General features: G+C 44.8%; 1 protein-coding gene across 2 annotated transcripts in view; it reads left to right on the top strand.

Moving 5' to 3' along the window:
• The window catches only part of CALCRL (calcitonin receptor like receptor), a 310,549-nt gene that overhangs the window by 226,990 nt on the left and 55,630 nt on the right, over positions 1-27,929 (top strand). For both annotated transcript variants that reach the window (XM_069615768.1, XM_069615769.1), the window contains one exon: positions 12,613-12,766. In XM_069615768.1, coding sequence (XP_069471869.1) covers positions 12,613-12,766 — 154 coding nt within the window. The remainder of the gene's footprint in view (positions 1-12,612; positions 12,767-27,929) is intronic.

Here is a 27,929-nt window from a genome sequence, read left to right as displayed (position 1 = left end):
CTCTCACTAGAAATCTTGCTGCCGATTTAGCATCAGTGTGTACGCAGGGACAAACTCCAAGCCACTGGGAAAATGGACAAGCCACCACAATAAGATATCTGGAATTACTGCACCCGTTATCATGTCCGCAAAATCAATATGGAGCTACGTGAATGGACCAGAGGCCTGGGCAAGACCCGCCTCACCGTCCTCAAGGTATTTCCGGGGTAAACTCATTGCACACTACACAATTCCCAATCAATCTACTTACCTGTTCTTGTAAGTTAGGGTTAAACCAATCCTCTTGGATCTCTGCTGTGATTTGTTGTCGATAACTATGTGATGGGTAATGTTGCTCTAGGGCCAAAAGAAGCAGCTCTACAGGCATTACTACCTTCGACGTCACTTCCTGTCTCCAATGCAAATCTGTGGGTGAGAGAACACATCCTCTATTTTTCCAGAGCTCCTGTTTTTCTCTAGGCACTTTCCCTTTTACTTCTATTAACTGGAGCACCAGAACTGTGGTGTACGGGGCTGGTAACTGTACTTGTTGCAACACGGTTTCCCTTTTCTGGGAATCTGAAAGACATATGCTGCTTCCTTCGCCCCCTTGTCTGCAGCATCATTTCCGAGAGCTATTGAATTAGTGTGATTGGGTGATTGGTATGGGCAGCACACTTCACCAGACCTATCTCTGCAGGCAAGGTTAACGCTTCCATCATCTGGGATAGCAACACAGCATGCTGGACAGGGGACCCATCAGATCTCCTAAATCCTCTTCTATGAGATCTTGATTATCTAGAATGGACGGTGGAGGTGACACATTTGGAGTCAGAATAAACAGTGACTGCCTTCCCCTTACATATTTCTAGCGCCTCCATAAGTGCCACCAGTTCCGCCACTTATGCAGAGTAATGAGAAGGCAACCATTTCTTCAGTTTGACCCGGTACTCCCCAGTCACAAGACCCATGACAGCTGCGTCCGTAGGCCTCTCACCCGTCTCTTGGTTGGTGGTCGAAGACCCATCAACAAAAATCACCTCACCCCCCTCCAGGGCATCCTCTTTCACATTCACCCTCTCTTCCTCTTCTCCCTCATGCATGGTTTAATCGTGAACAATATCCTTAGACTGCACCAGCTCTGCTACAAATGTTGTAGGATTTACTAGGTGACGTTGCACGGGATGAATTGATGTATTTGATAAGATTACCTCATACCCTCTCTGAGTCGTCAATGTGGATTTAGATTGTACTAGAATCACAAAGACTGCATGCTCTATGTATAATATCACCAGGCAACCCATAGTAATGGTTGATGATTTCCGTATTGCAAAAGCAGCTGCTGCCAGAGTTTGCTCACATGGAAACTGTCCCTGCATCACTGGGTCTAGGAGTCCACTGTAATACTCTGAAGGTTTGTGGCCTATCGATGTTTGCTGGGTCAGGTCTGCTGTCATAACCTGCCCATTTGAATGCAAAAACAGAAAGAATGGCTTCTTGTGATTTGGGGTCGCCAGGACCGGAGCATTGCTGATCGCAGTCTTGAGTTCCCAAAAGCAAGTCCCCATTTTCTCAGTTCACTCTATCAGACTTTTCGCCTCTGTGCTTCCTTTAGACCCTGCAAAAAGGGACTCACATAACTAGAGTAATCATAAATGCTTGATCTACAATAGATACAGAGCCCCAAAAGCTGCTGCATTTGCTTCACTGTGACTGGATCAGGAGTATTTTGAATTGCATTGGCTCTCTCTGGAATTACCTTCCTTTCTGCAGGAGATATTACTTGCCCCAAGTAAATTACCTCTCTCTGAGAGTATTGCAATTTCTCTTTGACCGCTGTGTACCCTTTCTCCGCGAGTAGGGTGAGGAGCGTTATTGAGTCTCCTCGACACTTCCCCTGTGAAGTGCTGCAGATTAATAAATTGTCCACATACTGAATTACTGTACTGGACAGATATAAATTCCCCAAATCCATCTTGACCACCCTGTTAAAAATACTCTGAGATTCGCAGTAACCCTGGGGCAACCGTGTGTGTTTGAATCTCTGACTGCGATACGTAAACTCTGTGAGGTACTGAGAATCGGAATGTAAGGGAACAGAGAAAAATGCATTTTTTAAATCAATTACTATGAAGTTGGTCGACCCAGTAGGGATGTTACAGAGGGTGGTGGCAGGATTTTTTACCACTGGAAATTCCGCCTCAACAACATCATTGGGAGAACGCAAATCCTGGACAATCCTCCAACTGGACCCCTTTGCCTTGTTCACAGGATAGATAGACATATTGCATGGGGACACAGAGGGTTGTATTATGCCTTGCTTTAACAATGCCATAATGGGCTACTGCTTAATCCATGGTAATATCGCACAAGTTTCAATTGTATCCTCACTGCTCCAGCACTTTTTAGCAGCCCCACATCACAAGGATTGCTGGTTCACAAATGGTCCGGCACTTTTCCAAAATCCTCCTTCCAAAATGTCGATGTATCCTTAACGATGAGCAGATCTGTGATACTTCCCTTTTCTCTATCGCTATTTGGCAAGGCACCCCAATTTCAAACACAATTGCTCCTCTGTCTTCAGTGTCTTCAAACAATTTCTCGTCAGACACGTCCCTTAGTGATAAGGTCAGATTAATGCACAGAACTGTGCGCCACTCCCTGCCTTCCTCATCTGTGCCTGAGAGGACTACCCTGTTCTTCTTAATCACTACAGCCTCTAATAGAATTACAACAATGGCAGATGGCGTTACTTCCTGTGACACATTAGGCCGAAACAAAAACTCAAATGTTACTCACCAGGCCTGATTTCTGATCCCCGGGATCCCAACTCAACAAAACGAGAACCCGATTGAGAAACAATACTGTATGCATGGGACCACCCCCTAATCGCACTGTTGCTACAATAGGTCTGAAAACGTGCTGCTTCCTTTACCGGATACAACCCTGGGGTCGAGCAGACAATACCTTCCTCGTGAAGGTAATCGACATCTGCATCTTGCTCAGGATGTCCATTCCCAAAAGATTTGTTGGGGTATCCATACAATACAACAAAGGGGCTGATACATTTTGATTAACCACCTTGATACGATGATTTTCAGTATAAGGAACTGACAGTACAACCTCAGAGAATCCCTATGTGTCCATAGTTTTGCCTGAGAAGGGGAACTCACCATCCTTAATAGAAGACTTGATAGCTCCTGTGTCCACCATGAATAAAAACGTTTGCTCACCTACCTGCACACCTATCTGGGGTTCCTCTTCCAGATCAGTGATAGTGGACAGGGCTGGACACATCAGAGATCCCTGTGGGCTGTCCTACTTCTGGTACATATTAGCGCCTGGGAGAGGAAAATGATTTCCCCTGAAAACACTTGCTCTTGTGTAGTGTGCAACTGTTTCTTGGGGGTAAAGGATTCTTGTCCCATGTCTGCACTGATGCTTGTGCTAGCATGGCCAGTGGGAACCCAAAGGTCTGTGCAGCCCCAGTCACTGGATTCTGTTCAATCCGTGCCTGCTGCAATTGCACAGAACCTTGGGCATATGTCAGGGTCAGGGTCTGCATCTGTTGAGCTCCCATGTTAAAGTACTGTGGCCATTCACGACAATTCTGGGACACGTGCCCCAACCTTCCACACGACCAACACTGAATCCCATTAAATCCTCCTTTCCTGTTGGCCCATTAGATCCGGGACTGATTCCTCCGAACCTGCCAAATGACCCACTTCCCAGTGGAAATCCTCCTCTGCCCCTCAGAATCCCTCTCATTGGCCTTGGACCGGGAACATATCCATCACCCAACCCTGTGTCATACCCGGTTCACTGTGTCCCTTATGTCCAAGTTGCCCCTGCTGTCCCTCCATAGATTTTGTAAATACTGCCCCTTCTAAACAAATCTTTGCCAATTTCTGTTGAAGAAGTGTAGCCTCTGCTTTTTGTGCCTGCTCTACAGTCTCCCTCTGTTTTTCTTGTCTTCTCTTGCAAAAATGAACAATGTGTGCCTGAATTTCTGGCCAACTCTTGGCCTCCATCCCTACTATTTTATTTAAATAATGCTGGGCTTCTTTCAGAAGTCCCTTCTTCAGCATGTGGTAAGAAATCACCACAATCCTGTCCCATGCTTCCCCCGATTCTGCCCTCCACATCTCCTGAATTAACTGGATGTGTGCGGCAAGATCATCCAATTTTATCGTCTTAGTCAAAAAATGTATTGATATCAGGCCTATCAGGATGCATAATCTGCAAAGCACCCCATACCTGTGCCCTAAGATCATTAAAAACTGCTCCATCATGGATATTTGTATACAACTGAACCCCCGGATACCCTGCTCTCTTTCAAAGCTCGACTGACCGCTCCCTCATTAGCGCCGTGAATAAGCTCTTCATGTCCCCTATGGCAAGTATGCTTGTGCAATGCAAAAATTCACTTCCCCATCCCTGCAGTGAGCGAAGGGAGTGTCTTCATCAAGTCATTTCCGGTTCATGTGTGACAACAGAACATAAAATGCCCTTCTCAGAACCTTTGGGAGCAACGGAAAATGAGTTATACCTGTTTTTATTGGGGCTTCCCCCATCTCTCCCCTACCACTTACTACAGCCATGTGAATACGGTGGCATGTCCTGTGGTTCCATGGTGTGCTTTCTACCGATGCTACTGGAGCAGGAGGTAGGTTGCCTACACCCTGCTCTCCTCACTCAACATCCCATTCCTCTCCTTCATCTTCTACTCCGGCTACTACATCCCCTAACCCTTCTACAGACATGCAGACATGGAAGCATAATCAGCACTGCCATAGGGTGCCGTCTTCTCTGCTCAGCCTCTATACCCATAGCAGCATCCCTGTTCTCCATGTCCACCTCAACTGTTCTGATAACTGAGTCGTCCAATCTAACCAGAACCTACCCATATCTCCACTTTCCTCCTTCTACGTCCCTTACCTGTCTTCTCACTTCCTCCCGCTCTTCATTTCTCTGCCCCCGTAACAGCATTACCTGTTCCTCTACTAGCCATAGCACTTCCTTCATCTTTTCCCGTTCTTGCGCATCAACCACTCTTTGCAGTCTATCCTCGCAGGAAGAGGCCTAACCTCCTCTTTCTTTCTCTCTCATTTTCAATCCTTCCTCTGCTCTTCTAACTATCAAACTCACTCTTTCTTGCTCCTCCACCCTTAATCTACCTGCTAACCTAGCAGTTGCAGGAGTTATCCCCTTCCTGCTCTCTGTTGTCAACCTCTCTGCAGCCCAAACCTCAAAATCCCAGTTCTTAGAAATCGTAACTGATGGAGGCATTACCTGTGTCCATCTCGCAACCACTGGAGTAGCTGCGTGGGAAAATGGTGGTACGAACGCAGGGTCTGTGTACCCCGCTGCAGGTAATAAAGGATAGCACCCATATGGGGGTGGTGCAGAAGAAATTCCTGCACCCTCTTTTTTTTAGCCCTCCCCCCACATTTCTAACATTATGGCCCTTCCCGCTTTTTTCATACATCCTCCATAATTCCAAGATGTTTAAATGCTTTTGTAACTTGGAGCCCTTGTGCTCTGTAGTTAAAAAGGTATGCAGGTTCTCCAATATCCCTCTTTCATAGGATCCCTCAGTAGGCCAAAAATGTATAATTTTCCCCTTACTCTCCCGCAACCATTCCCTATGATATTTTTAAATGTTTGCGTTATTATCGGGAAACACATGGCACAAATGATTCAACTGAATCTCCATACTCCAATCCAAGTTTTCAAAAAATAGTTTCCCAAAAATATGATACTTAGCAGAACCTGCTTCTCCAATTCTACTTCTCACTCATACACAGAAGACAGCGGGCCTCATTACGACCCTGGGGGAGTGGGTTTACGCCAGCGGTATTCGCGGCGGACCCGTCCGCCCTACTACGAGTTCCCGTAGCGCCATGGAGCGTTTTCCGCCTGGTTTTTCTGGGCGGAGAAATCCATGGCGCTACGGGACCTTGTTGTTAATTACGCCACTGTATTTTACGGTGGCGTAATTAACGCCTTCCCCACTCCCATTATACCCTATGGGGCAAAAATGGGAATGGGGAAGGGTAAAATGGGGAATGGGGATTTACCGCCCCGCCAAGGTCGGAATGGGGCGGTAAATCCGCCAACCCCCATGGCGCTATCGGCAGCTTTCCGCCGTGCTCCATGGTGCATTTGGCGCCACGATTTCCGCCAGGGTCGTAATGAGGCCCAGCATCTTATCAAAAACACTTGCCGAACAATATTTCCGAGATATCTCCACCACTCAAGCATAGGAGGAGCACAATGCTTTCCACTACAGCACCGCTGCTCTCACTCTCTTCATCACTAGTACGGCCTTCTCTACTACAAAAGTGTCTTTTCCTGACTACAGGAAGTTTCCCTTCACTACTTCAACTAACCAAGAAAATCGAGGTAAGGGGCTCTGCCTGGACGGCAAATATAAAAGAATGTCAAGGCCTATTTCAGAAGGAATCTACAGTTGGATGTATCCTAAGATACCACCCCACCTTCAGGTGCGGGCTCCAGCCAACCAGACAAGCAAACTAAAGGGTATCAGGACAAGCTTCACACTGGGCGTGCGTGGTAAAATATCCCCTCACACCTCTAAAAAAACAAACTAGGTAAAAACTATATTCACTAAAAAAAAACTTTGTTAAGGGGACGTTATGGTTAAGTTGCACTACTAAAAGCCTATGCAATTCACTAAAAAAAAAAACTTTGCTAACGGAACGTTATGGTTCAAAGTAAAACCGGAAAACCCCTGAAATTCACCAGTTATGGTAAGCTAAGCAACCATAACCCGCTCCACCACCGTGCATTGCTAAGACTAACACCCAGGACATCAAAGATGACATCTCAAATGTAATTGATGCGGCGGGCCGGATTACAAAACAAAATCCTTTTTCAAGATGGCCGCCATAGAAAGGGAAGGCAGTTGTTCCATACATGGCCCCTCTTCGCTTTCCATGGCAGCCTGCAAAAAGCAAAAGTATGTGCCGTGACGCAGAACCTGTAAATAAACATAAAGCAATTACAAAACAAAATCCTTTTTCAAGATTGCCACCATAGAAAGGGAAGGTGGTTGTTCCATACATGGCCCCTCTTCATTTTCCATGGTAGACTACAAAAAGCAAAAGTATGTGTCGTGACGCAGAACCTGTAAATAAACATACAGCGACGTACAACTTAGTACCTTACATTTTGAAATGATACACTGGATTTTAAAAGAAAACGTTAACATTTTAGAATTTGTAAAGTAGTTTTATTTAACAAACAACTGTCACAGACCATCAGACTAATCCCATTTTCAATTAAATTATAACAATGGTTCTAAGGGCGTCATTGAAAATGTTCATGGTGAGGCACACGTAATTATTTTCCCATACACACAGTATGCGTTTTTGTTAAAGCACCCGCTTTGTTTGCAGTGATTTCCAAGACGGCGCCATGACCTTTGCCCTACACCACCATAAATGATGTTATGTTACTCCTTGTAGCTAGTTCAGCGTAGGGACAAAGGGGGCCTGGCCGGTCATCCCACAACATTGTAATGGACAGGCAGCCGGTCACAAGCAGTTGCATTTGGTGTCCAAAGAAGCCGTCACTCGGCATCTGGAATCCATGGCACGCACAGTACGGAAAGATGTAGCGAGGCGGAAAACGTAAGAGAAAATATGTATCAATGCCCAACCTTTAGCAAAAAATTTCAAAAAGGCACAAACATTGTGGAAGGTAGTACACAAATCGAAGTGGTCAAACATTACTTTTTAAGTGAATATTAGCGTTGATCATGCGTAAATATAGTGACAGCCTACAAACGCCGACAATGAGCAGGCGCCGTATGGTTTAAAAAAAATGGCAACTACACAGTGAGATGGTAATTGAGTTATGGAGCCAAAATGAACGGACAAGCAAGAAAAAATTACATCTCGGATTTTAAACAAGACCAAAAGAATATGCAAAGTGATACACAAAGCTATGTGGACAAGCATAACATTTCAAAGAAGAAATATTAACGGTCAACAAGGGTGACTCTAGTCATACCCTGCAAACACAGAGAATCTGCACTCTCCGTTAAAGGAGGAAAATTACAACTGCGCAGAAAGATAATACTTCAATTATATTATCACAGTGTTTCGATAATATAAAATTAAAATGCGGTTCGGTGTAGAGTCGTCAAAATTAAACTTACATGATGTTTACTGGCTCCATTGTTTTTGGCCAAGTCAGACAGCAATGTATTTGCAGCAATGAATCTTCGTGAACTGATATTTCATGTTTCGTACAAACGTTTTTAAAACATAACCTTATCAAATGGTATTTTTTCCAACCAGTTATTCCTTTCATTGCTTTTGAAGTTTCCCTTTCGCTCAATGTCAAAAAATAATTGCCCTATATGTATTCACTCGGATGCGTGGGCCTACTGAGCTCGCAACCAAAAAAGCAAATCAAGTGTCCTTCGCTCAGAAGGCAAATACATTCTCACTTTGCAACAACATATAAGAATCCAATCATGAGAACCGCTACTCCCATACGCCTCCAGAACCGCTTTTCCATCAAACAGTCCAGGTGGCGGCCTCAGATTTCAAAATTTAGGACGCCAGTCTGACTACAATATTAATCTAAATACATTGTAACACAGATGCAGTAATTGTTCGCCGTACATTGAGTACCAACTTCCACTTTACTGTATGACTTTGGTGACAAGAAAACACCACTTTTTGAGTTTGTGCTGCCACATCCCATCCCAGCCTAATTAAAGCTCACCTTCGGAAACAGTATTTCATAAGTATAACAAGTGCATTGGTGTCTTGTTTTGTATGTGTTACCGGCGATGTCCGCGTACACCAAAACATGAACAAAAGATGGTGAGGGCAGCAAAGAAAAATGACGCACTTCACGCTGTCCAACAACCAATCAGTGAAAGCGCCACATGTCCGAGGACATGACGCTACGTATTAGCCAATCAATTTCCTGTCCACGGAGCGAACAGGGAAGTATGACCCCGGAGCGGACATAGATATCACTAATTTTTTTAGACATACTTTTTGATCGTTTTAAAGGAAACTACTGGACGGATTGTCACCACATTTACAAAAGCCCGCTTTCGGGACCAAGCCCCTGCCGCAAATTTGGTGAAAATCCGTCCAGCGGTTTGGCCTGAAGTTGTGCGCAAAGTTTTTCCCCCATTCAGTCTATGGGAAAAAAGACGTTTTGGGACCTCCCCTATAACTTTTCCCCCCCTGGACCAAACATCACTAAATTTTGCAAATAATTCAGAGTGACCCATATACTTTCTTTGGCAAAGTTTGGTGAGGATTCGTCCAGGGGGAGCGGAGTTATAGGCTGCCCAAAAAGTGCTCTTCTATGGAAACAGCAACTTAACCATAACTATCGTGGCCGTGTAATATATATATATCTAACACAGAACAGTTCAACCACTCAATCAGAAAACATCCACTTTTCCAAACCTCACAACCTCAACTAATTTCACACCCACACTCCAAGTCTACCCTGACCCCAAACAAAAACAAAACCCCTTAAATCAAGGAAACAACCCCCTTTTTGCCCCTATTTTCCACCTTGCTTTACACCCCCAAACGTGTACTCATGTTAACTCAAGGTGCTCCGATGTAGTGCTTCGTCAAATCGTTCCCCCACAGCTAAGCCACGGCACCATGTTTCTGGGGAGCAGATGGACCTTTAACCAATATGGCGTCCGTAGACCTCTTTTTCACCGTGCACTGGAAAACTGGTCCCCGCCGTGAGGTGCGGTAGCTGAGAGGTGTGAGCAGAAGACCACCAATGTCTCGGAATGCCTGGGCTCCTAGCCTGGCTCGCCAAATGTGGAGATGGGCCTTTAATCACCTTATCCAAAACAGGCCCACCACTTAAGAAGCGAGTACACCGTTGTACATAAAGCAGGTTTATTGTAGAAATGTTGCGGGGAGCAGTTAGATGGTGTTGCAGGACCAAACTAACCCAAGTCTCAACAATACAACATCAGGAAGCAGCTCATATACCTTTTGCAACAATTTAAAACACTCCCAGATACTTTATTACAACCCACCCCCAAATATGATTGGACAAAACCTCTTTAAAAAATCCCTTCTTTTCCCAATTCTTCCATTTTCATTGGCCATTCTTATCTTCATTATTAGCTTCAGATCATATTCAAAACACACTTCTTCTTGGGATTAGTCCGTAGTAGGTCATGACTTTGGTGCATGGTTAAACTATAGTATTGAAAACATAATCCATTGCTAGCAATAACTGGCCTAAGGCCTTTAACTTTAAGTCTGATTGCACATGGTCCTGCTGACATATTTGAGCAAACAGAGGAAGGGCTGATAAACAGGATTTTCTTTGAACTACAGATTGCGATCTGCATTCCACAGACTCCTGGCGTCTTAGAAAATACCTTCTAATTTATGAGGCCACATACAACCTCTGATGACCTGGAAAAACACTTAACCATTGGACCCTGGCCTAAGTCCTCTTGTTTACTACCACCTAACAAATGACTAACCCCCTCTAAAGATTTTGATACAAAGGGCAAGATAACATCTGTTCCCATTCAAAGAATGTAAGCCCTGCCCTCTTCGTACAACTTTCTTACTAGATAACTAATTCTCTTTTCCGTCAATAATGTCCCTGCTACTTAGAATGCATGTGTAACAGCTAACAGTGGGGAAAAGCACCCAATTGTGTGGATTTGTGGTTGTGTTACATTTGCAGTTTTAATATTGTATCTTTCTACATGCGTGAAAATGTAATATGTATACATTCTAAAAAATGGTAACACTTGAAGTAACATATAATTAACTCCATTCGATTCATATGGATTTCCAACACTATCCCAGTTTGCTGTCGTCCCCCATCATCAATTTGGTGTGCGCAACATGAATCCTTTTAATAAAGGGGACCCTCCTTGAGCACCCCGACAGGAGGAGAAAGATCTAGTGGACTGGAAAGAGAAAGACCCAGTGGCTGGGGAAAGAAAGGCCCAAAGGCCTTGGAGGAGAATGTTCCAGATGTCTGAGAGGAGAAAGAGCCAGATGGCTGGGAGGAGAAAGGTCCAGACTGCTGGGAAGAAAGACCCAGAGGGCTGCGGGGAGAATGACACATATGGCTGCAGATGGGGAGACCCAGAAGGCTGGAGAAATGGCAACTCAGAGGGCTGGTAAGAGAAAGATTCAGGGAGGTTGGGTAGAGGCAATTAGAGGTGGAGAAAAAGGAAGCATTATCGGACATGAGGAGTTAACAAGAAAAGGAAATAGAGGAAAGAGATAAGGAGTTGGTGGAAGAGTTGTTGAAAGAGGTGGGGGAGTGGAGAAACAGCCCGAAAGAGAGGTGGGTGTTGGTAGAAGCAAGTGAAGAGAAAAAGTGGTGGAACATGAAGGAGGCAGCAGAGATAAGTGCAGAGAAGAAGTTGAATATTGTTGCGGAGTAGGGTAACATTACCTTAGCAGAGAGGTGCAAAAATAGTAGTGAAGAAAAGAAGGTGGTGGATCCAATGTTACCATATGGTTTGCCTAGGAGGGGTGAAGGAAAGAGATTGTTGTGAGGTGGCGAGGGGGAGGGGAAGCTCACAGTGAATAGAGAAAGGAAAGAGAGAGAAAGTCTCTGTCATGATCCTCCAGGAACAAGACTTGGGGAGCAATGCAGAGAGCAAGAGCGAATGGAGTAGGTATCTAGGAGCCATCGCCCGTGGAAGCCCAGACAGTATGCTGGCAAGTGCATAGGGTGGTGTCCACTCTCATTGTGGTTCTAGGCTATCAATGAAGGTAGCCTTCACCACAACCCATCTAAAAAGATCTCTTTCTCGTGAAAGCTGGAAGAAGGGTGTGGGAACCCCTTCAACCTAAAATTACAATTTTAGAGGAAGAGAGAAGGAGTGTGTTGGAACCCCTTATCCCAAGACTATAAGCGTACTGCCTATCACGCTAATCTGCCAGGCGAGACTTGGCCTTTGACCTACTGAAGACTGGGAGAACTTTTTGTTTGTCCGCTCCCTTAAAAACACTTTAATTTACATTGTCCGAAAGCACTGGCCACATACTGCAGAATACTCATCCTGGCAACTATATCTGAATTCAAAGCCTACATGTTTATTGTCCCCAAGCTATACCAGATACCTAATAAACGTTTTGTGTGCACCTGGTAATGATCTTCTTAATTATTTTTCGGCTTATTTTTCGGCTGATTTTCGCTATATAGCCCTCCTCCGTTTTGTTTCTTTTCCTCTCCTCTTTTCATCCTTTTATGCAATCTCTTAGCTCCTAAGAAACAGCCAATACTCTTGTAAAAAATGTTTATGTGATTATAAACAAGTAAATAAAAAAATAAACGTTTATTTCCAAATCTTTGAGAGATCAACTTCTGAAGATCCCTGTCCCCTATGTGATACGCTATATTGACTGCTCAAAATGATACATATGGTGCCATCAATGCGGTTCATGCTATGAATACACTCCTTTAACAATGGTAGTTAGCGAGGATCCTATATGAAGGGTTGCAGTATATAAATATATTTGAAATAAAATCATCTTTTAATGCTTATTTAAATGTTACCATTATTTATATTTTCAGAATGCTTAATGGTTCTCTAAATATATACTGTTCTTCATTACTTTTCAGGTCAGCTGTAAAATAGCTCAGTTCATTCACCTTTACCTAATGGGCTGCAACTACTTTTGGATGCTGTGTGAAGGCATTTACTTGCACACGCTTATTGTTGTGGCCGTATTTGCTGAGAAACAGCACTTGATATGGTATTACCTACTTGGATGGGGTACGTATTTGTAGTTTTTTGCTTTTTTATGGGTGTTTAATTCTTGCATCTGCTTTATTAGTCGATATTGCTTAAATTACTTTTATCTATTGCATCTGATTTTATGTTTCTCTTTTATGACAATACGCCAACATACATCTAAATTGAATCTAATTGGTAACACACAAGAAGACAAAACCCCTCTGTATCAGTTGTCTCATTGCATAAGACCCTGGGTGTTGATAATACACTATATCCCTACAGAAAATGGCCATCCATCAAATGCGTCCACCTGAATGTGATATATCCCTCCACAAAGCAGATTAGGTGAGCAAAGAGCCTGCCATTGAGAGGAATATCCGATATGAAAAGGGTCTGTACCTTCGCCTCTCCAGATATTTTGGACAGACACTCCCATCAGCCCTAGTCACCATAGTGAAAGGTGAGGGATCAGTGCAGTAGAAGTCCAAAACATTTGGCGAGTCACAGCTTGCAGACTCCTGCGATATGAGCTGAGTGAGTCAGACCTCACAGATGAGTTGCCTTATAGGTTGGCAGGCAAAATGGTCTAGACTTGTTAACCTTTCCTGCCAGACCATACCTATGCACCACAAGGAGCATGTTTTTTTCTGGCATTGATTTTGAAGGGCCACCATTAACACCTGTCTGCAATCAGATTGCGGGACTCTTTGTAATGCTGGGCCTACAGATGGCAGCTTACCTGTCTGGAACGGGGAGGCTTTACCTCCCCTATTTCAGGGGTAGATGATCCGACATTGTCACTCGGCCAGTTAAAAGCCAATGCACTTTACATAGGAGCGTGTCAGTGTTTTATTTGGTATTAGCAGCTTCTTTGCATGCCGCAGACATGAGTTAGCTTGAGCCACTCAATAAAGTGTTCCACAATGGCTGAAAACCGCTGTCTTCTTTCTTCCCCTCCCCCATTGTCTCATGTTGTCAATATTCCATTTATAACTTGCCTGAAGTGCTTACATGCCCCTTGAGGACTCTTGCTCCCTGCCCACACGTCTCCTTTCTCCTTGCATGCTCTCAAGGAAACTAAAAGGGGGTTCATTACCCTTTGAACAATCCCTTTCCAATTTGCCTAGTGCCCATTTTGTGCTGTCGTTTTTGTTCATTTTGGTGAAAAGTTTGGATACATGAAAATTGCACACAGGCCACGTTTCTCATTTATGGTTTTGGCACTGCACACAATTTTCTGCCATGCCCCTGCACCTCATGAACCTCAAGTTATGTGTGGGGCAAGGTGAGGCCCCACCCATTAGACTCTCGCTCCCCCATTAACCCTGCAACCCTTGATCTACTGCTACGCCTGGCTCCTTCTCAAGCCCCCCTCCTTTCCTATTACGGTGCCCTCCCCCCTTATAAAACCCCACCTTTCTCCACCCAGTCGAACACTGTACCTTTCGCTGCTTTGCCGTGCCCTTCCTCACTATTGCAAACACACATGCAGCAGCGAGATGTAATAAAGTGCAACAAAGATTGAGGTGAGTGTGAGCTTTATTTAACGGCCCCCGGAGGCTGGAGCAGTCGGGGAGGGAATGAGCAATTTGTTCCGTAGTGGAACGAAAGGACAAGCGTTCTGTGTTCAGGTGGAATGGAACGCACGTGAAAATAGCATATGATATATAACATCTCCTTATCTATGGAAACAGAAAAACAAGGGGAAGGGGGGGGAACAGTGGGAGAGGAAATGCAGGGTGGGAGGGGTGAACGGATGTTGATCAATAATAAACGAAATCATTCTTGAAGTTCTGGATGATGATCCGGTTCCTTCTCGACAAGCTTCTGGCTGAGGATCTCTCATTGTTGGGACGGTGTTCGCTGTGCCAGCTTGTGCCAATGTGTGAGTCTGTGGATGTACTGGGTCCGTTGGTATCGGTGGTTGTTTTTTTTACCTCTTCTCTTGACCTAGTATCAATGTGGTTGTTTTTGGAAGTGCTAGTTCTGTGGTTGTCATTCGTTATTTTCACGAGATCGTCGTGGGACCATCTCTTTCCATCCTCTAAAGTGGCAGACTTTCCGTGGCAGTGTGTGACTCTTTGTGGGGATCTGAATTTCGATTCACCCTTTTCTTGGGTTCTCTGACACAGACCCAGTCACCTTCCTGTAGTGTCATTTGTCTAGTTCCATTCTTATGGTCATAATAATTTTTGTACTTCCTTTGTTTCTCTTTTACATTTCTATGTATTTGTTCCATGTCCATCTTCTGTTCTGTGTTTATTCTTGCTTTGCCAGTATCTAAGAAAATCCATGCTGGTCTTAGTTGGTTGGTTGCTGTTCTTCCACGCATCAAGGTGAAAGGTTCTGAGATGGTGGTGGAATGCGGCGTTGTTCTATATGCGAGCAGAGCCTCCTTGAGGGTTCCTCTCCATGGCATACCATTGGCTGTGGCTAGTTGGATGACACTTTTTATTAGTCTGTTCATTCTTTCCACCAATCCGTTGGACATAGGGTGGTAGAGTGATGTGGTGATGTTGTTGATGCATTTCTTTGCAAGGAATTCGCGAAATTCTAACGAAGTGAACTGGGACCCATTGTCTGACACTATGTCTCTGGGGTCACCTTCCCTGTTGACCATACCTGTTTGGGGATTTCTACCGGCTGAAGTGGTGTTTTTCTTAAGGTTTTTGATTTGTCGCTGGAAGCGCAGGCACTGCAGTTTTTTACTGTTTCTTCTGCTTCTTTCCACATGTTGGGCCACCAGTAGTTAGCCCTTATCCTGTTCTTTGTGAGACTTCTTCCCAGGTGTCCTTAATGGGCTAGCTCAAGTAGTTTCTTTCTGAGTGCTACGGCTGGAATTATTCTGTTACCTCTCAAGATATGATTGTCATTAATGGATATTTCGTTTTTGAATGGAGTGAATTTTGCCAAGCCTTGTCCGATATCTTCCCAGTCGTTCATTACGGCTCTTCTGATTTCTTGTTGTTCCGTGTCGGCTTTGGTAATGCGTGTGCACTCATTGGAGGGAATAGTAGAATGGATGGTGACTATGATGTCTTCGTCTTGAATTTCATTTTCGGTGTCAGTTTTGTCTTGATTGGTGGTTAGTCTGGAGAGGCAATCTGCTACTTGGTTTAGTGGGCCCGGATTGTAGAGAACCTGAAGATTGTATTGCATCACATCCAGGAACCAGCGTCTTATTCTAGGGGATATTCGATGTGGTGTTTTGGATTGTAGGATGTTGACAAGAGGTTTGTGATCAGTTTTTAATAGAATGGGTAGACCCCAAATTAAATTTCTGAATTGTTGTAAGGCCCACTTAACAGCCAAAGCTTCTCTCTCAATGGTGGAATAATTCAACTCCGCATCCCTGAGCACTCTTGATGCGAATGCGATGGTCACGATGTTGCCCTTCTGTTGTTGTTCTAGTATCGCACCAAGGCCGATCTTACTGGCATCCACTGACACTATTGTTTTAGCCTTGTAATCAAACATCCTTAAAGCTGGAGCTTGATTGATGTCAGACTTGAGACTTTCAAATTCGTTTTTGCAATCTAAGGACCATTGAAATCTGTTACTTTTCTTCATGAGTTTCCTCATGTTTTCTGTCTTATTAGCATAGTTACTGACGAATTTGGAGTAGTACTCCGTCATTCCTAAATTTATTGGTGGGTTCAGCCAAACTCAACATCGTGTCTAATAGTTTTTTCTTGGGACGGATGCCTCTGGCGTCGATGGAGTGGCCAAGATAGGAGACTTGATTGCACTTTGTTACATTTCTCTAACTTGAGGGTGAGTCCACTTCTTTGTATTATCCGTAGCACACCCATAAGTTTGGCATCGTGATCTTCCTCGGTTCTGGCTGATATAAGAATATCGTCTTGAAAGCATCGTACTCCATCAAAACCTCCAAAGAGATGTGACATGAGTCTCTGGAACACCGCCGCAGCCGAAGCAAGCCCGAACAGCATTCTGTTGAACATATAAGCTCCCAAGGGTGTGACAAAAGAAGTGAGGGCCTTTGAATTGTCATCTAGGGCAATTTGGTGGTATGCCGAGGAGAGGTCTAAGGTGCTAAAAAAACTTGCTGGTTCCATGGTTAAAAGAAGTTCTGTTATATTGGGAAGAGGATGTCTATCAACCCATATGTTTTTGTTTAGGTCAACGCACATGCGTATGGAATTGTCAGGTTTCTTTACAAGGACGATGGGGGCGAGCCATTCAGAACTCTCTATGGGTTGTATAATGTTCTCATTGCACAGGCGCGTGAGTTCATCCTTGAGTGCCGCCTTGGTCCCAAAGGGCACACTGCGCACCCGATGGACCACCGGAACAGCACCTCTTTTCAATATTATTCTGTGCTGGAAGCCCTTGAGCAATCCGATCTTATCGCAAAACACTTTGGGAAATTGTTCAGCCAAGTTAGCCTTGATGTCGGTATCGTTCCTGAGCACACTCAGTATGGGGATATCTTCTCCGGGATGTATTCTCACTTGGAGGGCTGCCTGTTCTTCCCATCCTACTACGGAGGATCCGTTCTTTGCTACGAACAACTTACAGTATGTTTGTCTGTCCCGAAATTTGAGTTTGACCCAGGTGTATCCCATGATGTCAATGGGTGTTTTCCCATACCCAGTGGCTCTCACTGAGGAGCTCCGTAAGTCCTGGATCTTGCCAGAAAGTACCTTTACAAAGGTTTCAATATCCACCATAGTATATGGGGATCCGGTGTCTACCATCACTCTTAAGGGTATGTCATTGACGTACATGTTAACCCATGGACCATTCGCCTCTTGGAAGGAAGTGACTGTGAGAATCTGTACCTGTGGGTGCGTCTGATTGACAGATAGCATACTGTCTGACATTTGCTCATAGTCCACAGTTTTGACGGACCCATATCTTTTGATGGGCTCCGCGACAAAGATTGAGGTGAGTGTGAGCTTTATTTAACGGCCCCCGGAGGCTGGAGCAGTCGGGGAGGGAATGAGCAATTCGTTCCGTAGTGGAACGAAAGGACAAGCGTTCTGTGTTCAGGTGGAACGGAACGCACGTGAAAATAGCATATGATATATAACATGAGACTAAAGCAGCATGTCAGGAAATTGAATGCGCTGAAAGTATGCCATTCCTCAAGTTTGCCCTTATTGTGCTATCCCATTCAGCAAAAAGAAAAGCAATTGCACAGATGTGCTAAGTGCCATAATCAACAACAGGGAAGGCTGTCGTAGCCACTGACAGTACTGTCAGCCCACTACGCCAGTGATTGCCTTAAACAAATGTGTGATTTGTATGCCGTGTTACAGGCTCTCTGGTCTGTCATAACGGGTTGGGGAGGCCACTCCATTACAATGAATGGCACACACTTGCAGTGTACAGACAGTTATTTACCGGACGCCTTGTTCGCTGCCGCTGCAAGCACAGGTGAATTGACATCACCACATCCCTCTTTAACCATAACCAAACACAATTCACAACATTAACAACACTGGACAATCATCAGTCACTTCTTATGACTGATTTCATTTCTTATGTCATTGTTCATGTAAAGATATTACAACTCGTTGATGTAGTCCTCTAGCCTTGTGGGGTTATGTCTATTTATTATTTTGGCCTATCTTCCTTCTACTCTAGACTCATTCCCTTTATCACCTGACATCGGTTCATATTCTCCTGATGCCGGCCTGTCCATCAGCTGTGACAAGTACCCTAGAACAAGATTATTCTTTGTTGTGTTGCTGTCGCCTTCTGCTTCTTGATCATCAGCATTGTTCGGTGTAGCTAGTTGTCTAAACCAGCTCCAATTTCTCGCTATACTTTCCCCTTTACGCCTTGAGGACACCTTTGATCCTTTTTGTTCCATGATGACCCAAGGTGTTGACTCGTAGGGAAGACATAACTTGTGGGTCAGCCATCAGTTATGAATTAGGGCTGTATCACCAACTTGAATTTGTGACGTTAATAGTCGCCGTCAAGTCGATTCTTTGTCATTCATAGACTTGCCCTTCTCTTACTCTGTGTCTATGTCGACCAACCTCTTGGAACCAAGTTCAGACATGAGCGACCATACCTTCCTATTCAGGAAGGCTTCTGCCAGGACCACACCTGTCATTGAGTGGTGGTTTGTTCTTTATGCCATTAAAAAGGTTACCAGTGCCATCTCAAATGCTGTACTGCTTTCTAGTGCTATGCTGAATCCCTTATTTAATGTATGCATAAATCGGTCAATTACGGTGTAATGCGTATATGTTTTATTCCACACACTGATATGTACTCTTCAGTCTTGGCTCTGGAAAGCTGTACCGTTGTCCGATCCCAGTGTTTGCAGTGTGCCATGTGCTGCAAACACCTCTGATACAATGGGTAACACGTTCCGCCAAGGTGGATTGTGAGAATTCATCAAGAATCCCGACAAAGTGGTGGTTTTACTGGACTGTTCCAAAATCCATTCTTAAAGGTTGCCATGGTGACGTGACTCTCATAAGAGTCACGATCAGGGGAGGTTTGTTCGGTTGGCCTGATGCTTGACACCACTGACAACTGGACATGATGCCTCCAATTCACTTTTCAGCTCCAGAAACCACACATTTGTTCTTAACCTTGCTTTGAATTTTGTGGTGCCCTGGTCTCCGGTGTGCACAATATAACCTTCTTGATGATTTATGGGGTATTTACAATTCGTATCCCTCACAGCAAGATACCTTGAGTACCCACTGATAATTTGTCACGTATCTTCCACAGACCCTTCCACTGACCTTGTAGAAATGTTCTTGTTTCAGGCGTGTATCTATTCTGGTCAACCAGAAATAATTTCTATTAGCCACCCTGCAACTGGTCCACAACTCTTTACATGGCGCTGTGATGTTGTGTGGCCTCAGCAATCTCTTTTCTTTGAGGGACATTGACTTAGGTATCGCTAATCTTTTAATCATATTCACAACTGCCTCAGCCTCTTGTTCCACCACATATGGCTCAGATATCGACTGAGCTGGATGGCGCGATAGCTAATCAGCAGGATTTCGAGCCCTTGATCTGAATTGGACTGACACCCGCTAATACTGTAGTTGTAACATCCATCTCTCCAGCGGGAGCGGTGGGAATAGTGTTGATCCTTGTAGCATGAATGGTTTATGGTTGGTTACTAGAGTGATTGGGTGACAAAAGACATACAAATGAAAAATCCCCATAATACTGCTAATGCTGCTCTTTCGATCTGAGAGTTTCGCCTCGCCGTCGGGGTTAATGCTTTACTTAGGAATGCTATAGGCATCTTCCAGCCATCTTCTTCCGTTTGCACAAATGCTGCCCTTAGTTCCACTGGAGTGGCATTCACTGATATTTCAGACTCCTTCCTGGGCTCGAAGGACACCATGGTATTCTCCACAGCCAATGATGCCTTGGGCTTGTCAAAATCTTTTTGGGCTGCACTGTTCTATACCCACTCTTCCTGATAAGGGTCCGTATAATCTCTATAATGGTGGGGAGTTTGTGGATAAACTGCCCACAGAAATTGATCATTGCTAGGTAGCTGCCTACCTACGATGGATTATTTGTCGGCTGAAATCTTGTATCGCAGTGACCTTTTTTAGGTCTGCGGATATTCACACTTCTTGGAAGATGAAACTGATGAATTGCACTTTGGGTCGTAGAAAGTGAAATGTTTGTTAATGTAGAGTGAGTGCTTTGTGCCTTAATTGTTGGGACACGACCTCCACCAGCTTCATATCCTTCCTCTCTGACTTTGGATAAATTAGCACATTGCCACTCACATTAATGACACCCTTGAGACCACCCATCACTCACCACAACATGTGTTGAAACACCTCTGCTGCCAATGGCACACACCACAACGTAAACTTTTATAATGGAATAACCCTACATGTGTCGGAAAGGTCATAATAGAGCGAGTAGGTACATGAAGTGGAATTTGGTAATAGCCTGAATGAAGGTCTTTGGATGAGAACGCTCCTGCCCCTTGAAGATCCGGAAAATGTGTCCTCAAAGGTGGTTGTTGAGTGTGGTTCCCTTTTAATGGCTCTTTTCAGGATCCTCATATCTTCACATATTCATACTTCTACCTGTTGTTTTGGCTTTGATGCAAAGACGATTCAATTCAACCGAAGTTTATTCGGATTTAAGAAAATCCATTAAACACAAGACGCATAGCATACAGATAACAATTATTGACAAAAGCCATTATATCACACTTTAAAACACAGCATTACCATTGTCAGAACAAATCACAGTTAAAAGTGCAACAATTAACACCAGATTTCTAATAACTATTAATCATTATCTATAAACTTAAAAAAACCTTTCTCAGGTATGCAGCTCTTTTCAAATAAGTTGAAAAGGCTGAGGCAGTCAGCACTGATTCTACCGTCAATAAAAAGAGTAATCCCGGCTTATAAAGACGGATGTTAATAGACTTTTGGGGATATACACAGGGTGAGGCCACTCAGTCTCTCAATAATATATGCCTCCGTCAAGCGACCCAGTTCTTCTGCCACCTTCTATATCAGATGTAAAGGGATCCTGCGATAGCATACAGCGTATGGTCGATGTTCAGACGAGCATACTGGAATTTCAGGCATTCTACACCAATACAAAAACATAGAATATGTCTTTGGATTCCTCACACAGACCTGCAATGTCTATTTGATATATGTTGTATGCAAAATGCCTCAGCCCCAGTGTCTCAGCAGTATTGCAGTTGAATACCGGGTCTCCCGCTTGAGGGCTAACTTGAAATGTTGAAGGTGTAAAGATCTGGTCATGGTGCACATGGGTATGGAAAGCGCCTTCCAATGGAATTGGATGTTCATACGTGACTATACAAATCTAGGACGTTGCTAGCTGTGGAATTTGCCAGAATTTGCGGAAATTGAGCCAACTACATAACATTCACAGATGTGACTGTTACTTGGTTGGATAATATCGTGAATACGCATTTCGGCTGTGATTATTTCTTTTTTTCCACAAGGTGAGAGTACAGATATGAAGAAGGGGGGAGGTGTAGCAATCATTGCCAAAGACGCCCTCTCGATTAGAAAGGTAGAGAAATCCCTACACAACAACAGCGACTACCTCCAAATCAAAATCAACATCTCTCCCCATTGTACCATTACCATTCACACTGTCTACCGCCCTCCAGGCCCAACAGGAGACTTTCAAGCCTCTCACCCACCTCCTCTCCGACAACCTCAAAAAACACACAAAAGCCATTCTCCTTGGGGACGTCAACCTAGGCCTCCTGGACAGCAAGGACTCAGCAGCCAAATCCCTTGACTCAGCCCTCAGGGCACTAGGATACAAAAACACCATCTTCTGCCCAACTCACACCCAGGGCAGAACTCTCGACTGGATTGCACAGCATAACTGCCCACTCATCATCACTGGAAACTCTCCCACCCCCTGGTCCGACCACCACATCATCACCTTTAGCATCCCTACCACCAGCCCCTCCACTCCCGCACCACAACCCCTGCCTCCTTGCCTCGCAAGAAGCTCCCGTCAGCTCACTAAGGAAAGGATACTGCCCTTCCTCCAAGGCCCAGCCTTCAGACCACCTTTTTCCACAGACCCAGAAACCCTCGCAACAGCCTATGATGTTGCCATCAAAGCAGCTATCAACTCCATTGCACCACTCAAACCCCGGAAATCCAAACCAACTACCCACTCTAACTCCTGGTTCACCCCGGACCTTCTCATACTCCGCAATGAGAAAAAGGCTGCACTTACGCAATGGCAAACATCCCACTCCGACGAAGATAAGCTGATCTTTAAAACCCGCTCCACCATATACAAAAAGGCAATCACCCTAGCAAAGTCCAAATCCTTTGAATCCAGAATCTCAGAAGCCCAATCTAGCTCAAAAGAAATCTTCGCCATCTTCAGGGAGCTGGAGACACCCACCCCCGCCCCCCAGAACTTCACCAAAGACAAAGCCTGGTGCGACGAAATACAAACGGCCATGCAGACCAAATTGAAGACTCTCCAAAGCAAAATACTGGCTACCAAACTAGCCCTACCTAATACACACATCCCTGTCCCACCACCAGCCTCGGACCCCCCCTACCTTTTTCCTTCAAACCCATACAGGAAAAAGGTATCATCAACATAATGAGGAATATCAAACCCTCTAACTGTAAAGGGGATGCTTGCCCAGCCACCATCATCAAGGACTGTACTGAAGCGCTTGCTCCCTTCCTGACAGCCTTTGTCAATGCGTCCTTTGCCACAGGGAAAGTCCCCGCTTCCCTCAAGGAAGCCTGGGTCCGCCCTCTCTTAAAAAAACCAACTCTTGACCCAACATCCCCTAACAACTACAGACCTATCACCACTGTCCCTTTCCTCCTCAAAATATTGGACAAAGCAGCCTACCTGCAGGTCCAGCACTTCATTGAAGAGAACAAACTCCTGGGACGCCGTCAATCTGGCTTCCGCCCCAGACACGGGACGGAAACCGCCTTACTTGACCTGAAAAACCAGATGGACGATGCCAGAGACATGGGCAAACCAACACTTCTCCTACTTCTTGACTTATCCGCGGCTTTCGATCTTGTTGATCACGACGTCCTTTGCCACCACCTCTCCTCCACTGCCAAGTTCTCCCCTGACGCCACTGCATGGATCACTTCCTTCCTACAAGACAGAACCATGCAAGTATTCTCTGACCTAGCCTCCGCCTCACCCTCCTTCATACTCTGCGGTGTGCCCCAAGGCTCCTGCCTTTCTCTCACCCTGTACAACATCTTCACACGGCCCCTCTTCCTCATCCTCGACGCTATGGGTATCTCATACACTAACTATGCTGACGATACCCAGATCCTCCTTACCCTCACTGGCAACTACGACACTGACTCCTTGACCCTTAACAACCTCTACAACACCATTCAAGCCTGGATGGCAGACAATGGACTATGCCTCAATTCCGATAAGACTGAACTCCTCCTGGTAGGCTCCACCGACACACTAAGAAATCTAGACTCCCAATTCAGTCACTTCACCATCGACACCATCAAAATACCTGTCTCTGACTCAGTCAAAACCCTTGGAGTCTATTTGGATTCCAACCTATCCATGGAGAGACAAGTCAATGCAATAGCCTCCTCAGCTGCATATCACGCTAAACTAATCAACGCAGTCAGGCCCTTTCTCTCCAAAGAGAACTGCACAAACATAGCCAGAGCCATCACTGGCTCCAGGCTAGACTACTGCAACGTACTCTTCCTAGGAACCGCCAACAAAAATCTGGAAAGGTTACAAGTCATACAGAACAGTGCTCTCCGTGCAGCCCAAGGCATTGCTAAAAGAGAACACATCTCGGAGGCCAGAAAATTAGCCCACTGGCTCCCAATTAAGGAAAGAATCGTCTTCAAAGCTCTTACACTGACCCACAAGTGCATTCACCTCACTGCTCCCGCTTACCTCTCCGAAAGGATCCACCCTGTCTCCTCCACAAGGCCAACCAGATCACCCTATACCAACATGCTCTATGTGCCACTAGTAAAAAGAGCCAGAGCGGGGGGTTCCAGCTTCCCATATCTTGCACCCACACACTGGAATGCCCTACCCCCCACTATCCGAGGTGAGGCCTCCCTCATCGCCTTCCGTAAAGCTATGAAAACCATCCTCTTCACATAAGGTCCCTCACATCAGCATGAATACTATACATTTTGACCCACTGCATAAGCTGGAATGTAATGACCAATCGCAGAAGCTGTAAGTATTGTATTATGTCTGTAATACTTATAATGTACCAACAACTGCTACCATTCCTGTACCTCTGTAACTAAGCTCTCACAAGTAACAGCGCCTCAATGCCCGTGGGCTGCTTGCGCGCTATATAAATCTAAATAAATAAATAAAGAACACATCTTCTTAATCTAATGTGTCAGCTTGTTCACCTGCAATTTTGGGAAATTCACCCATAAGTGTCGCCACAACCTCTCTAAAGGGTTTGGGTTTGCTGTGTTGTCGAAGGGGGTCAAGGTGCCCTGCACACATGTGCCAAGTGACCTACTTTCCCAGAGCGGCCGTATTGTTGACCTGTTGCTGGACACCCTTGTGTGTGTGGCAATGCGCCGCCAGAGAATTCAGAGGGGTTCTTTACTGCTTCCCATGATTAGAAGGATGTCGACGTGCATCCTCTGAAGTGCATGCTCAAGTGCATCCTCTCGTCTTGCCTCTGGTATGGAAGTTCCTCTGGGACGAGGTGCGAACTGCCTGTACATCTTGATTGTTTAGGCCTAATTGGCCTCTTCCATGTGACTAGTTCATGGGTGTGACCCAGTTCAAGGATATGCAGCAATAGTAAGCCTAGTTCTTTCAATATTTGTTTGCGGAGTTTGTCTGGGTAGCCTGTCATAGCTGAAATCTCTCATAGTCAATATTCACCATAGGTGGAAAGTATTTGTGAGAGTGTTGCCAGTGTTGGCGCATGACCCCTTGCCTTGTAGAAGTGTCTTAAAAGTGTACGACCTCGCTGCTAGTGTCTAACAACAGCATTAACTTCTTTTTTATTATTCTGAATCCCTGCTTCTGCAAAAACTATTTCCAGATCCACCTTGCAGAGGAGTAATCTGGGCTCTAAAGATATGGGTGTGCCAGATGTGTCGATCTCCGGCACGGTATACCCGTGGAACTGTTTCAGGGTGCAAGAGTGGGCCCTTGCTTCTCGTGGATGTGCACCTTTGACTCGCCTTGCTGGTGCCTTTGATGACAAAACGCCATCATCGTCTTCGTCAATGCCTAAGTCCTCTAGCATCTTATTGAACATTTCCAATGTGCGGGATAGCTACAGTCCTGACTGTCGATATTCTGAACAATAAGCCACAACCAAATGCTTTACTGCTTTTTTATGATGTCGAAGAGTTTCAAAATGAGGTACCCGGGTACTATGTGGGCAGGTAGATTGCCAATTTCTCTTCTTGCAGCAGATCTGCACGAACACCCTTCTAGGACTAAGGGCCGGGGATGTCAGTGGTGCAAGCTTTGTTAGCGGGGAGTGCTCCGTGCAGTTCAGGTGCACCTACATCAAGTTCTTGCACTCCACGTCCACATGCCTGCTTTGCAGCGCAATGTAGGATGTGCATCACAATTCTTCCAGGCACCGCTCCTGCCCGCTGTCGAAATGCCACAGTTTCACTGGGTGGTTACACTCTGCTGCATAGTCGGTCTTTCTGTAACGTGAGTTGTGGATGCAGGCAGGTCTTTACCACCTTTGTCGCCAATTGTTACCGGCTCTCAGGCCTGTGATAACACGTTGGTGAGGGCGCCCCGCTACAATGAAGGACACATACTCGTAGTGAACATTTCCAGAACTGCCAGCCCGTGGAAGGGTCGGTTTCTTTTATTCTTAATCGGATGTCACATCCACCGGTGCTACAAGTGCGGGCGGGTTGACGTCACCACATATCGGTTACACATGCTGGTTACATAGCCAACCTATCATGCTTCCAGGTACTTGAGTTAGGGGATGAGATTTACACAACGCGACTTTAGTGTCAGATGTAACATTATGCACATTAGATAAGTTGAATCTTCTTGTTCTTTTCGCCATCAGTCCTTCACACTTGTTAGGTGAAGCGATGTTGATAGTTATTGTTAGTCCATTCTTTCCTCTCTTTGGGGGTGCTCACATATTTCCCAGCAAAGTACCTTAAATTCAATATAAGGAAACTATGGACTTATCACCTACTCTTAGCATGAAATCAATTGTTGTAGAAATACTTTAGTGGGGGTAGCTTGAATAACAAGGGATACTCATTTTCCTTGCTCTTGGATCATGTGTGAATGTGGTTGGTGCTGGAGGGAGGTGGGGAAGTGTGACAGGACACTAGGTATCTTCTTTTGGCCCCGGTTTTCCATACCTATCTCATGCCTCTCTCAGCTAGCCCTGCACTGCTGCTTCATGGGGACTGCGCCAGTAGTAGGGCACAGAGGAAGCCATACACAAAATGCCATTCTAGCTGGACACCAACAATACATGAGGTTCATTTCAAAACCTGTTTCCAAGAGATAGGAACGACTCGTGCTTCCCCCTTGTTGTCTCTCAAAAGCCACTGTGAAAACCTTAGTGAAATATGTTCCCGTTGTTGATAGTCACTCATCTACAATTTTGTATAATTCATTGTAAATAGAATCCATGCAGGATTTATTTAAATTTACCTGTGATAAATGTAAGAAAAAATGCATATGACCATATGGTTGTGGCACTGTCCTGCCATTAATTCAATCACTATTTGTGTTCACTTATTCTAACTCGACCTGTTCAAGGAGGGGCCACTGCAAAGTTTAAAGCTTAATGAAAAGAACACATTTGTTTGCCAAGTTATGTGTTCTGGTGTAAGTATACAGTTTGGAAACAGTAGGTACTGACAAAAGGCATCTTCTGGAAAATGAGTGCTGTCACATCATTGTACTTTTTAATAACCTGAAAATCTACGTGTTATTGGGCAAAATGTTGTTTTATGAATGTTTTGCTGAGGAATATAGCTTAGCAAGTTAAGTGTAAGTATGTGCATCCCGCAGTCACAGGTTCGAAACCGCCCTACCTCTGAGTTCGATACATGTAGTACCATTGAGTTGGTTAACAATAACACCTGCTAGCAGTGCCAAGAACAAGTTGATTAAGTATTTTGTCTTCTTGTATGGTGCTTCAAGTCGATTCCTCCCGCCTCTAAGCACTGTAATAACAGGTTACCCAATTCATTGGTACTCAATATTTCGACTTGGAAAGATGAAAGCTTAAATGAGCTCTACTGAGACCTCCTAAAGGGCAAACTGCAGACTGCCCTCGCGTTTACCTACGACCAGTGCTTTATTTGTGACCCATCATCCTTCCCTATTAGGAGGGTGGTGCGATTTTCGGGTGCAATTTCATTAAAATGTGAATGTAAAATCACGTGTCTCTCTCCAGATATTCAGGATGACGCGGACGAACCACATTTTCTAATCTGATCTGACACTTGAGCACTCATATCGTTTCGTTGGATATATATCTGACTTACGCTACAGTGATTTTCTATGTTTCCTGTGCAATGTACCGCTAGCCTGGTGGTTCTTTTTCTATTTTAGAAACATATGTGTAACTACATAAACCTCAACTGGCCCATGGAAGCCGGGGATTGCAGTCTTTTCTTGCAGGGGCACAATCTATAAACCAAGGCCTCACACATCACGGATGTATTCAAATGTGTCTGAAATGCCTTTCAGGCAG

The sequence above is a fragment of the Ambystoma mexicanum genome, chromosome 9 (assembly GCF_040938575.1).
Source record: "Ambystoma mexicanum isolate Mex_15411 chromosome 9, UKY_AmexF1_1, whole genome shotgun sequence".
Taxonomy (NCBI): Eukaryota; Metazoa; Chordata; class Amphibia; order Caudata; family Ambystomatidae; genus Ambystoma; species Ambystoma mexicanum.
This window is presented reverse-complemented; position numbering and strand designations above follow the sequence as displayed.